Source organism: Periophthalmus magnuspinnatus, chromosome 3 (assembly GCF_009829125.3).
Source record: "Periophthalmus magnuspinnatus isolate fPerMag1 chromosome 3, fPerMag1.2.pri, whole genome shotgun sequence".
Classification (NCBI taxonomy): domain Eukaryota; kingdom Metazoa; phylum Chordata; class Actinopteri; order Gobiiformes; family Gobiidae; genus Periophthalmus; species Periophthalmus magnuspinnatus.
In genome coordinates this window covers 12,338,902-12,352,081 of record NC_047128.1, presented here as the reverse complement: position 1 = coordinate 12,352,081, position 13,180 = coordinate 12,338,902, and the positions used below count along the sequence as shown (strand labels likewise).

General features: G+C 41.0%; 1 protein-coding gene across 3 annotated transcripts in view; it reads right to left on the bottom strand.

The window, feature by feature from the left end:
- Positions 1-1,364: 1,364 nt before the first annotated feature.
- The window catches only part of herc1 (HECT and RLD domain containing E3 ubiquitin protein ligase family member 1), a 90,119-nt gene continuing 78,303 nt past the window's right edge, over positions 1,365-13,180 (bottom strand). For all 3 annotated transcript variants that reach the window (XM_033986177.2, XM_033986186.2, XM_055230237.1), the window contains exons 66-81: positions 12,615-12,740; positions 11,954-12,092; positions 11,196-11,377; positions 10,891-11,046; positions 10,397-10,519; positions 10,199-10,301; positions 9,139-9,308; positions 8,573-8,711; positions 7,306-7,475; positions 6,271-6,440; positions 4,653-4,818; positions 4,084-4,160; positions 3,603-3,855; positions 3,357-3,509; positions 2,312-2,617; positions 1,365-1,940 (exon numbers count right to left, since the gene is read on the bottom strand). In XM_033986177.2, coding sequence (XP_033842068.1) covers positions 1,755-1,940; positions 2,312-2,617; positions 3,357-3,509; positions 3,603-3,855; positions 4,084-4,160; positions 4,653-4,818; positions 6,271-6,440; positions 7,306-7,475; positions 8,573-8,711; positions 9,139-9,308; positions 10,199-10,301; positions 10,397-10,519; positions 10,891-11,046; positions 11,196-11,377; positions 11,954-12,092; positions 12,615-12,740 — 2,619 coding nt within the window. In that variant the 3' untranslated portion in view covers positions 1,365-1,754. The remainder of the gene's footprint in view (positions 1,941-2,311; positions 2,618-3,356; positions 3,510-3,602; positions 3,856-4,083; positions 4,161-4,652; positions 4,819-6,270; positions 6,441-7,305; positions 7,476-8,572; positions 8,712-9,138; positions 9,309-10,198; positions 10,302-10,396; positions 10,520-10,890; positions 11,047-11,195; positions 11,378-11,953; positions 12,093-12,614; positions 12,741-13,180) is intronic.

Here is a 13,180-nt window from a genome sequence, read left to right as displayed (position 1 = left end):
AATAAATGTTTTTTTCTAAGGACCATCTGTTTGGTTCATATTGTTCATCACTAATTTCAAAGTAAGCACAAACTTCCTTGTAGGTGTACGTTGACATTTAAGGTTTAGGACTCATCACTAGGCAACAGTTATGAAGCGATGATATGTCATATACTGTTTTTTGTCTACAGTAGGTCAATGGGATTTTTGAACATGCATTTTAAAAAATATTATCGTTACCAATACATAAATCCAAATTGTGATGATACCTGAACAATCCCTTAGGAAGAGCCTTACTAAAAATGGTGATGTTGAAATAGTTGCAGAAATTGGCCAATGGCGGAAAGCGCACTGAACATTTGTACTTATAGTTATAATAAAATGGTTAAAATATGCTTAAGTACAAGTACTGCTGCCAAAAAACTGTACTTAAAGTGCATTTAACACTCATTTCTCTATAAAACCTTAACAAAAAATCAGGCCTTTTGCAGTTTTGTAATTTGTGCAAAGGATATAATTGACATGTAGAGGTATGTTACCTAGTAACCACAATGTGAGGGCAAAACATGTAATTACAGAACAGCTATAATTTGACTAGTCAAAATAAATTGCAACACCTTTATTTTGTTATGAAGATTTAAATTGTCGAAAAAAATATCTTTGTTGTAAATTAGCAGCATTTTGGATACAACTGATTGATGACAGTAGGGGGATTCTGTTTCAGAACTCACTACTACCTATATTTCTACTTTTCTTCACAAACTGCCACTTAACTTATATAAAATTATTATGAATATTTACCTCTGGCAGTATCCCACTAAACCACTGGTCCAGGTTCATGGGCCAATTGTGGCGCGTGAAACGATAATTTGTGACCCGCAGGATGATCTGAAAGTTTAATGTTAGTGCAGACCATGAGATTTATATAAATGACACTTTAATGCATTGTGTGAAAGGTTCCTTTTTAGTGCAAGCTGGAGCTGAACGAACCTACCAGTCACAGTAGAATATATTGCTCCCGGGTGCTGGCCATGGGCTTGATGCAAGCAGAGAAACATTTCACAAAGTTGCAATTCTATGGAGGCTATGTGATGTTACACATAGCCGTCATAGAATTGCAACTTCCTAGTGTGTTAGAATTGACATTGAGCTGGATGCACTAAACCAAGTCATAATTGGAAAAATATATTCATCTATCAAATGCACTGAACCTAATCATTTCCATTATTTAGTAGACCCAAAAACTCACTGTTATGACAAAAACATCTGCATTTTAATTATATTACTTTTAGCCTCCCCCATCTGTATTACACTTTACTTCTACTATTTTATTTTTTGTCTACTTTTTTCAGTTTTGAAATCACCAAACTGGGACAAATAGTTTGTTGTGCAGCATTTATTGTCGTTGCTCTGGGGACTTCCTCAAAAGGCAATGAAAACAATAAATATGGATTTTATGTAAAACATATTTTTTTTTCAAATGAAGAATTTTACACAATGTACACTTAAGATCTTCCCTTTTTCCCCTCTCTCTTTCAACACGCTTTGTACATTTTTTTTTTTGTCCAAAATGAATATCCACCAGTCCATGCAAAAACCAAACCAAAGTCACTAAATGCACTTTTCAAATGTGTTGTTAAAAAATGATAATTGGAAAATAAACAAAGTGGGAGACAGATGAACGCTGTGCTGTTTCGATGCAGGTAAAATGCCACCTGTTTGTAGCAGAGTTTGTGTGTTGGGATTTGTAGTCTTTTTGTAGTTCTTTAGAGGGGTCAGTAGTCCGTGTCCGACCCCTCTGCATTGTCCACATTTCTGGACAGCATATAGTTGTCCATGTCGATCGATCTGCAGTTATTGATGGCATAGCGCAGTCTTTCAGCCATGACACTTTGGCTCGTGTACGGAGGCAGGCGAAGCTGAAAGAAGCACGTTTGGGAGGTGGGCAGACTGTCGTACGGCTGCAGAGACATAGAGAATATAGGGTTAAATGAGTAATTTTAGAGGAGAGCTACAATGCCATTTTCCCCTTCTCCTTGTCCCACTAGTTGTCTCTACTATCTTTACTGGGTCTATTATTGTTAAACAAACCAGAAAAGGGTTAAAAATGGAAAGTGCAGCTTAGTAACAAGCCCAAAAAACTGCAACCCATCAAATGAATTTGCAAGTGACTTTCCAAAAAAAAAGAACCCCAAAATCACTATAATGAAGCAGACTTGGCAATACTGCCCACTGCCCAAATCAAGATGAACTTTCCTTCAAGTACCCAACTGTTGCCAATAAAAAATACACTGTGGACAGAAAGAGAAAAGTGGGTGGTTTATGTACTGACCCTGTCCACCTTCATGATCTGAAACCTCTGTGATATATCTGCTGTATTCGCCGGGAGCCTGGAGCGTCCGGACACGAAGCGCATGAACAAAACTCTCTCCTCATTTGAAAACTCCTCCAGCGTCTGCCAGAACCACTGCACCAGTGCATGCTGCTCATCCACCTCCCTATACCGCACCACCTTCTTCAGGACATCACAGCTGATCTCAGGCAGACCACACACCATCTGCTCCAGCTGTTTAGAGGTGAGGAGAGAGAGGAGGGGCACCGGGATGATCCAGGACATGCCCTCTCTCACTGCAGCCACCTGGGAAGGACAGGGGAATGAGTAGCACAACTGTTTAGAATAGTCCATATTAACATTAACACAGAGTAAATTAAATTGAAGATGCAGAAGTTACCATGTTACTACAGTTCCATGATTCTACACAGCGAGTGGTGAGGCCAACAGAGCAGACCACAGGTGCACCAGTACAGGGGCCGCCTGACAACAAGGCCAGACATATCTACAGGGACCACTCCCACCCTAGACATGGATGATTCACTGCTCTTCCTTTCAGACTGTTTAAGACAAGGACCACTAGAAAAACAGCTTTTATCCACAAGCTCAAATCGATCAGGCTTGCCATGTTGTCCCTCTAATATCTATTTCATATGGCTGATTGCTGCTTAATCTGGGAGTTGTTGAACTGTATTCATTGCTTTTTACTTGACAATGACAATAAAATAACTGTAAATTTAAATTCTGTTCTGCATGTCAGGCCTTCTATAGTAACAGTAAGGTTGCCAATCTGCCATCAGCCCCTCCAACCAGGACCAACACTCACACACACACACTCACCCCCCCCCCCCCCCCCCCATGTGGGCAAGATGGGTGAAATGTCTTGCCTAAGGACACAACTAAAGCCTCATTGAGGCACCTGATTATTTTCCATCAAAGTTTTAACCATGCCCAGCTTTGCTTAGCTTCAGAGATCAGGCAAGATTAAGCATAGCCAAGCAGGTATGGCCCACTTTCCGGAGGTCAGAGGGATAAAAATTTGTACCTGTCTGTCAATCTCGTGAAGCCTGTACTCAATGGCTCTGTCCACATATTCTTTCCTGTTGGAGAAGGTCAGAGGGATGCTGTTTCCTCCGGGGATTATGGGAACCATCTTTCCATCAGCGCTCTGCCCCACGAACGAGTCCAGAGTGATCATCTGAGGGACCCAGGGGGGCAGACAGGAGGTTATAAACTATGTTTAGGGGAGCAGTTGAATACAGGAGGCCAGGCCTCCACTTTAAATCCTCACATCGTTGAAGTTGTCCTCGGTGATGCCGCTGTCCTCGATGTACAGAATGCTCTTCAGTGTCTGTACGTAGAGCAGGTCCACCTCCTCCAGGTCCTCCAGACTCAGTGGGATACAGCACAGCTGCTTCCACACCAGAGGAGCTAGGTGCAGGTCCAGAGGTTTCTTAGTGCGGATGGCCACGCCCATCAGGATTCCCAGGAACTTAAACTGTAACATGTGCTCATCCAGGCAGGCCGATGGGTTAAACAGGAACCTACAGGAAAGAGGTGATGGTCAGTTTAGGAGGTTGTCAATTTAATATTAAAGGTTTATTATTAAAGGTTGTATATTATGCATTTTTCTGACATTATAAACAATATAGAAAGGCCTTGGTATTTTCTTATTTTTACCTAAAGAAAAAAATGTGTAAAAGAGCATTTAGGTGCTATAAAGTGTTGGTACACAAAACTCTAGCCAAGCACACAGGAGCAGTTTGTGGCACCTGTCTCTGTTGTAGCCGACCTCTGCTGTGGCGTTGGGTGAAGGGATGAGCAGGTCCACCACTCCAGTCTCCAGCTCCTACAACCCAACATACACAATATTTAGGTCACTTACATGCAAAGGGTTTTAACTTCCTGTTACAGGTGCCATTTTTAACCTGGATGATATGTGTATCTCTCTGAATTAAGAAATTGGTCGGCTCTCACTGAAAAAGATCGGGAAAAGGCGGAATGTCATGATGAATACTTGAAGCTGATCGGTCGAAGCGCCACAACAGCAGAAAAAAACAAGTTGAAAAAAATCTAATTTTTCATGAGAATATATAGTTTAAATTGTCACCAGCTATGACCAAATTTTTCATCAATCTGAAACCCATAAATATAAACAAAAATGGTCCCACTACTCACACTACACTTAACCTCCCCAATATCTTCTCACACACAATCTCCATCTTTTGCTCATTTTAAGCGTAGCACGTAGTATTTGATAAAAAATTTGCTGTGCACTCTCACACCCATTTATTCACAGGAAAAATGTTGTCTTGCTCAAGGACACACTGTCAGCCTGTACCTGGCACATCTCAGTGATAGTGTCATCAAACACTCCTCCGGCGTCATCAGCTCCCTCCCCCACAAGCTTCACCTTCCAGGCCCGAGACGGAAGCCTCAGGTCGGATGCGTTCAGCTTCACCACCTGCCGAGCGATCTGCACCAGGATGGGCTTACACTTACGGCCGCTACAGAGAGAAATATGAAGAGGACAGGGTTTTATATGAAACTGCATTTGAATAGAATTATGATATTTATGATCTATGGTTACGGGAACTACTGAACGTAGAAATACCTTGTTAAACTGATACCTCACATCTATTTATTTAACAGGGCAACACAATTTATCATAATAAAATTACAATTTGAGCTAGTATAATTATAAAAACATAAAGGCTGCAATTGTGGATTGTCTTGAATTTTTAATAGAAAAAACTTGTACCTGTAGTTGTACAGGTACAAGGTGGGATTCTTGTATTAGTTTATCAGTTCATTTTTCAGTCTTCTCCCAAATGTTAACGCTTCTAGAGGTGTTAAATTGTGCACTGTGACAGAGTCCTTTTTAAAAGCTTGAACAATCATGCAGCCTGTGCTCTAACTGCTTAATCTGCAGGTAGAAACACATATACCGTATTTTCCCGACTATAAGTCACACTTTTTTCATAGAAGGTGTGACTTATACTCAGATGCGACTTATATGTGAAATGCAGGCGCTTTATCTACTTCTGGAGTTGACTAAGTTGTTCAGAAGGGACACTGAGGATGAAGAATTCAATGGATTTAGTGATTTGGAGTGAGATCAAGAGTAAACTTGTTTTTTATGCTTTAGTTATCTGATTAACTGTTAATATCTTACGTTAACATACCAGACACTTATTCAGTTCATTGTCTATGCTTCATGTAGCTAAATAAATATAAATTTTATTATTATAACTTGCCTTTAAAGATAAAATGTCTGTTCTTGGTCTTGGACTTTTGTAAAATAAATTTCCCCCTAAAATGCGACTTAAAGTCCAGTGCATTTTATATATGTTTTATCTTCATCATGCATGCATGCATTTTTTCGCTGGTGCGACTTATGCTCCGGAGCGGTGTATAGTCCGGAAAATATGGCAAGTTTTTCTCATTCTCAGTATATGGACAGGCCTTATTTGAAAGCTCAGAGCCTCCAGAATTCACTCACTGAGCTGCAGGGGCTGCACTACAACTGATTCATGATTGGCTGCAGGTGCTGGCCGTTAGGTATTGGCCATTCAGATCAGAGAGAGTTCTTTTAGGTTTAAACCAACTGGATTTCAGCATTGAAACTGGCAACCCAAGTGACATGTGAGGCTCATTCTGCTTTCTGATTGGATAATCGTCTTGAAACCAAACACCAAATTATAATCCTGTACAATGTTCTTGTAATCAAGAATGAATCAGCATTACAATTGTTATCAGTAAAAGCTCAGATTGATTTGAACATGTTTACCTCATATCTAGGGACACAGGTAGGTCATGTTTATGGAATTTAAAATAAAATCTTGTATACAGCTGTTTTAGTTGTGATTGCAGTGAATGTTTTTAAACCAGAGTGACTGATATATAGTACAAAATATCAGACTGGACTAAACAAAATTGAGTCCTGTGCTGTTACTGACCGTGTGGAGATGCGTTTGACAGTGATCTGGGGACCGTAGTTCTTTCCTTGGACCATAGTTTTTCCAATGGAACGGACCATGGGCAGAGTGTAGACTCGAGGGGCCAGGAGGGGTCTGAGCTGCCCCTGTACGATGCCCCAAGTACCAGCGTTATAATGAGACGTACAGCTCTGGGAGGAGACAAGGAAAAAGGGACTACATATTTTAAAACTGTATTTACATTTATTTGTGACGTATGTTGTAAGGTGATAGCAGAAATAATATATAGAAACAATTGATTTCTCAGGAAAAAAAGGAAGGAATAAATCATCTCTGAATCTGACACTTATATCTGCCATGTTGGAAAAGTAGTGGGATAAAGAGTAACAGCTCAGATGGGCGTGGGCGTGAACACGACGGGGCATGGTCGTCAGACTGATTTTCGTTGTGTTTTTTTTTTTTCAGTGGGATATCAGTCTGGACTTACAAGGCAAAGGGTTTCAATCCTTATAGGAAAAGAATAATGAGGTAGAAAAATTCCACTCTTTTATTTGATTTTGTTGGTTGGGACAAACATGCCAGATTGTAGTCCTCGGCCAATTTCCGTCTGTTATAGTCAATATAAAAATGCATCTTTAACCCCATTTTCTTGTTTTAACCTGAACTAACTTAAACTATACATTTACATTTAATTTCTAGAGTCTAGCAAAAGTAATAGTAATAGTAGTAGCAATAGCAGTAGTAGCAAATGTAGTAGTAGCAGAAGTAGTAGTAGTAGTAGTAATAGTAGTTGCATCCATCCATCCATCTTCTTCCGCTTATCCGGGGCTGGGTCGCAGGGGCAGCAGTCTAAGCAGGGACTCCCAGACTTCCCTCACCCCGGACACGTCCACCAGCTCCTCCGGTGGGACCCCAAGGCGTTCCCAGGCCAGCCGAGAGACATAGTCCCTCCAGCGTGTCCTGGGTCTTCCCCGGGGCCTCCTCCTGGTGGGACATGCCCAGAACACCTCCCTAGGGAGGCATCCAGGATAGTAGTTGCAGTAGTATTAGTAATACCTGATTGTTGGGGCTGAGGTTGAGCAGTCTCCATGATGAGTACATGAGGTCAGAGAAGTGGTAGAGCAGACGGAGCCGAGCTCGGACAGACTCCATACTGACCTCCTTCAGAGCACTGAACTGAGGAGGCACAGACACAGGCAGACCCAACTGTAGAGGAACAGAGGAGCCTGGACAGAGGGAGAGGGTCACATGTGGATTACCATCATTAAACTCAAACTAAACTCTTTCACACTAGTGCCAATTACACATAGCATTCTGCTGCATTTTAGCCAGCATCTAGTTTGAGGACATTTAAATATTAAGTAAGTTTATTTTTATAGCACTTTTCACAGACATAGGTAAGTGCTTCACATGCAAAAAGAAAAAAAAACTGAATGGTGCATTCAGACCGTGGTATGAGGAGCATGTTTTACATGCGAAGTCTAACGGTGTGTTCACACCGGGGCGTCAAGAACACGTTGGACGACTCTAGTTGGACGCCTCTGCATTTGAGGGCAGACGCCTCCGACAGGCGTCATGGACACCATGGACGCCACAGATGCCATGGATGCACTGGACACCACAGAGTCTGTTGTGGTCTGTGAGTGCTTTTGGATGATTTGTTTTCTCTGTGTCTTTGTAAACAGTGCAGGTTGAGAGAGTGGCTTTAGTGTATTTATTAGATAAAACCCATCAACGGAGGTGATCGGATCAGCAGCAGTGTGTCTGGGTCCGTGACAAGCCTTTAACCTCACCAGTGAAGTCGCTTTGTCACTGGAGTGTAGTCTGTGATTGGTTGACACTGTGCATCAAACAACAAAAAGTTCAGCTTTTTCAACTTTTGCCTGAACGCTCAAGACGCACCGCGTCAACGCCAGATGCGCCGCTCTGACGCTTGAAAACACACCGCAATAACGCAGGGTGGCCAAGACGTGTATTCTCCATAGACTTTGCGTGTAAACTGGATGCCCCTGACAACCCAGTGTGAACGCACCATAAGGGGGACGTGCATCTAGGTTAGTGCAATGTTTGTGTGTCTTGAGGCATTAAATGCAATTTCGACAGCATGGTTGGAAGCTACATTTACTGATGTCTCCAGATGCCAGGCTCCCAGCTAGAGCAAAGCTAAGCAGAGTCCTGCTCTACTTAAGTTTTATAAATCCCATACGTGATGCAGAGGACATGCAATGAGTTTTGTAAAATGTATAAATGAGCCTTCTGATCTTCCACATTGACAATCACACAGTAAAAATAGTGTCCTTAAGTACATCTTAGTCTGTCTGACCTGGGGCTCTGGGGGGCACAGAGGGGGCGCTCCAGGCTGCGCTGTGGCAGCGTCCGGCTGAGATCTGATGGATATTTTTTCCCTGAAGAGCGGCAACTAAAGTCGGCTCCCGAACGTGGTTAGTGTGACCCAGACCCAGCTGTGGAGACAAGAAAGGTTTATTACTATTTAAAGTCCTTTATATAAAGGCTTTTAAACTACTGTGGGCTCAATATAATCCCTCATCCATTCAGATTTTAGGCTCAAGACATTTTGTGAGTTTGAAGTCTCACTGCTCTGCTCTCATCACTGCAGTCCTCGAGTGGTCTCATTTAATGCATGTAAAAAATCCATCCAGGATTTTCCACTCAAGGAATGAACATGAATTCTGAAATGTACTGACCAGTCTAATCTGTCCATGATGATCAAACAAACATGAAGATGATAAATAAAAGAAAACTAAACTAAAATGTCTCACCTGTCCCTCAAACATACTGTTCAATCATAACATTTAATGCCTATAATAATGATAAATAAAACTTAAATCAAAACAAAACCAAAATGTCCCCGTAACACCTCAGTCTCACCTGTCCCTCTGAGTTGCTGCCCCAGGTGTAGACTTCCCCAGTGGAGGAGAGCACCAGTGAATGCTCCGCCCCCACAGCGATGTCAGTCACCTGGACTCCAGACAGAGCTGGCACCTGCTGAGGACGGTTATGGTTCCTGGCTCTGCCCTCGGGGAGACCGATTAGACGGTCTGACAGGAGAAGAACAAATATGTACCATTAAAGTTACAGCATTACATTTAAAATTTTTACTACAGCTGGTAGTGTTGTCACGATACTAAAATATAAAACTTGTTTTGATACTAAGGAATACACTTGACACTCAATACCGATTCTGATACCATGATGCTAAAAACACTCTTTTGAAGAATGTGATTAAATGTTAGTACTTTCTTTTATATCCCCATGTGTCCTTATATCTGTGTAATCCCTCAGTGGTCCAGATAGGTTCCACTGTGGTTCATGGGCGTATACTAGTCTAGTTTTCACTATCGACACTTGCTCAAACGAGTAACCAATTTTGAGGCTAGTTTTAGTATTGATACACATTTCCCATACTTCTGATAACCCAAATTACTAAAATCCAGATTTTTTTTGTCTAGGCAAGTGGCTCTCAAACTCAAAGTACCACCAAAGGAATGATTATTATGAGTATTCAGGGCCAATTTAGGGCTAAACCAGGTCTAAAAGTGGACAGTATCATTTGCACTGTAGTACTAAACAAGAAATGATTCAAAAGAGAACAAAAAGTTGATAAAATTAACTCTAAATTAGGCAAACCCACAAACTGAAGAGATGTCCAAGCACCACCTGAGGAGGCTGACGTACCACAGTTTGAGAAACAATGTTCTTGGGTCTACTCACTAATTCTTGTCTAGATTTTTGGGTAAAAAGTTGCATACTGTGGCTTTAAATTGAATGTGTAGAATTAAATGGAGCTTGGTATGGCTTTTCAATGTTGTCAAGTCAGCTTTTGTTTATTTGCCAGTTGTAAATTCATATTTTGCAGTCCTCATCAAAGGAAATATTAAAAAGTAATATATTTTTTTCTATATTATATAGATTACAAAAGTGTCTGTACCTTGGCCAAAGGTGTAAACTTTTCCATCTTTGGTTAAAGCTACAGAAAACTGAGTCCCACAGGCCACTTTCTTTATGCCAATTCCACACAATACGTCCACTTTCTACGAAAATGAAGTACAAGTACAGTTAGAATAGCACTGCATGTTTCATCAAATGTCCAGCATTTAACTAATAATCACTCTTTCTCTCACTGTACCTGAGGAGAGGACTTGGCCGTGGAATTTCCGAGCCCCAGTTTTCCGTAGTCTCCGTCTCCAAAAGCCCAAACCATCATCCCATCAGCAGACACGACTAAAGTGTGGTTGAGACCACAGGCCACCTGTAGGGGGAGCACAATGTATTTATAATACATTAATAATAACTGTACAACTAGCCCAATAAAATAAAAAAATTTAAAAAAGAGATTTAATTTTTTTTTTTTTTAGTACTGGTAGATTTATCTACTAACAATCTGAGCTAAGTCCCTTATTATGAAAAAACACATTCTTTGGTTTAGATACACCGGATTCTCTGCAGTTCCCAGTACTGACCATACTTTCAAATGTCACTGTAGTACTCCTGACTCATTTGGTTAAACAACATTTCGCCCTTTTTCACCCTTTTAAGCAGTTAATCTAAATTTGACTTTTTCCAGGTTAAAACTATCAAACACATGAAAAAATAAATATTATTTATTATCTCCTGGTTTACCTGTCCCACTTGGTATCCCTCCAGTGCTGTGACCTTCTCTGGGAGCTTTTTGTTGGACGTGTTTCCAAGCCCCAATCGTCCATAGTCTCCGTTTCCAAAAGTGAAGAGTTTTCCATCAGCAGTGACTACGGCTGAGTGTTTGAACCCACATGACATCTGACAACAGATTAAAAGGTTAGCTATTTAGTGAAGATGATTTGGGTGTTTAGTGACACACTTGCTGGTATGTTTTCAGTGAGCACAAAACATAGAGCAGGTTAGTTAATATAATCTCCTTCTTATTCATTCACTTGTATCTGACACACCTGTACCACCTCCTCCCCCTGCAGTGCTTCTATCTGCCGTGGTCTTCTCTGTCGGTCGGAATTCCCATGTCCCAGTTTTCCGTAGTCTCCGTCTCCCCAACTGAACACCTCCCCACTCTCTGTGAGCGCCATGGAGTGCCCATCACTGCCACAGGAGGTCACCAGCTGCGTCACCACAAAACCTAAAAAAAAAATATATGAAGATTTCTTTTAATATGTTATGATGTTTTGAGTTTGTTCTATGAGTTTGTTTGAGTTGTTTGTTGAATAAACACTGGATATCAAACTAAGACATATAGTTGCAGCAAGTCTCAGCGGAACCATTTTTTCCCCGATACCACTTATACCACTGAATCAGATGAATATTGGCCAACACTGATATTAGGGCAATATCCACCTTTTTGGGGAAGTTGCCACGGGCAACACCATCGTCATTCGGTTTGTATTATTTTGCCTAGGAATGTCGATCTCAAATCAGTTTTATCTGGACTATGTCTCCAGAGAATAGAGCACTGTTGGCTTGTTGGTCACATGACCATTGCACATTTGACACAAATCAACCTACCAACCAACCAACCGTCATATTTCAGCGGCAAAACTTCTCAAATTCTCCTTTGAAATGAAAGGGGATTTGAAGATGTCACTGTTACACTAGCCTGTACAGCACTTTATTCATCTGAGACTGTATTACATGTGCTTTATAAATACATTGGACATGGACATTGAGATCCACTGCCCTAAGCCAAAGAAACATTGACCTTGTAGAGCGGAGATGACGGTGAGCACATGAAGGTCGTCTGAGTTTCCTTGTCCCAGTCGGCCGTAGCTTCCCTCTCCACAGGCCAACACTGTCCCATTGGGCTGAATGACAAACGTGCAGTTCTGACCACACACCACCTGCAGGACGCAAGAGATACATTATAGACCAAAGATGTATGTGTTTTAAGTTATCCATGCTTAGGACAGACAAAACATATGATACAAAACACTTCTGTGTAAATGTAATTTAATAATAATTTAAGATAACAAACATAGCTTATAATTTGTCGGTGTAAAAACGCACTATGTAACTCTGGAGAGTCCCCCTGCCTGCTTGTCTCCATGGAGATGCTATTGTCTTGTCTAGATTGTTCCACAATCTTCTCCAGGAAGAATGCATGTTTTTTTAAGCAATAAAAATAAATGCAATATAGATGTGTTTAATGCTACACTGTGGAAAATTCCTGGCAAAGCAACATCTCCATGAAGTCAAGCAGGTTGAGTACCCTCCACCACAAAAGGTACATAGTGCCAAGTTAAATTAACAAAATGATCAGTAGTTTCTTTTTATGTTGTTCATATGTCAACCAAGCAGGACTAAACTGTGTTTATGAAATACAGATTAAATATTCAAGTCCACTTTTATTGCAGTGTCTGTACCTGCTGAGCCTGAGAGAAAGAGGGCGCTATAGTCGGCACCAGAATGTTTCTTCCGGCTTCGGCTAACTGTCCATGTCGTCCGGCTCCCCACAAATATGCATCACACTTCCCTCCAAGGTGCCAGTCCTAAAATCAACAAATAAACAGTTTACACTCCCAAACTCTGAACATCTATAAATAAGTCAACCAAGAATCCTGGCATTTGGAAATCTTTGTTTAATATCATAAAAAAATGCAAGTTGTTTTTGTCCATCTTTTCTATAAAATCCGAATAACATATTGACTGTTGTCATTGCAACTATGTTTATTGATACTTTGCAGCTGATGTCATCAATATTCCTTGGTGGTGTTATGCTAACCAGGAGCACTACTGAAGCTCTAAATAAGACATTAATCTCAGCTTTACTTTACCGCAATCTGACCAGAAAGAGCTGACTTAGTTGAAGCTACAACAGGTGAGCTGATTTGTGCTGTTAAACAAGTCTCTCACACATCAAATTACAGTCACAAGCTACCTAGCATTAGTCAGCATTTAGTCACTCTCACCATTTTGTTGAAAATCAAAC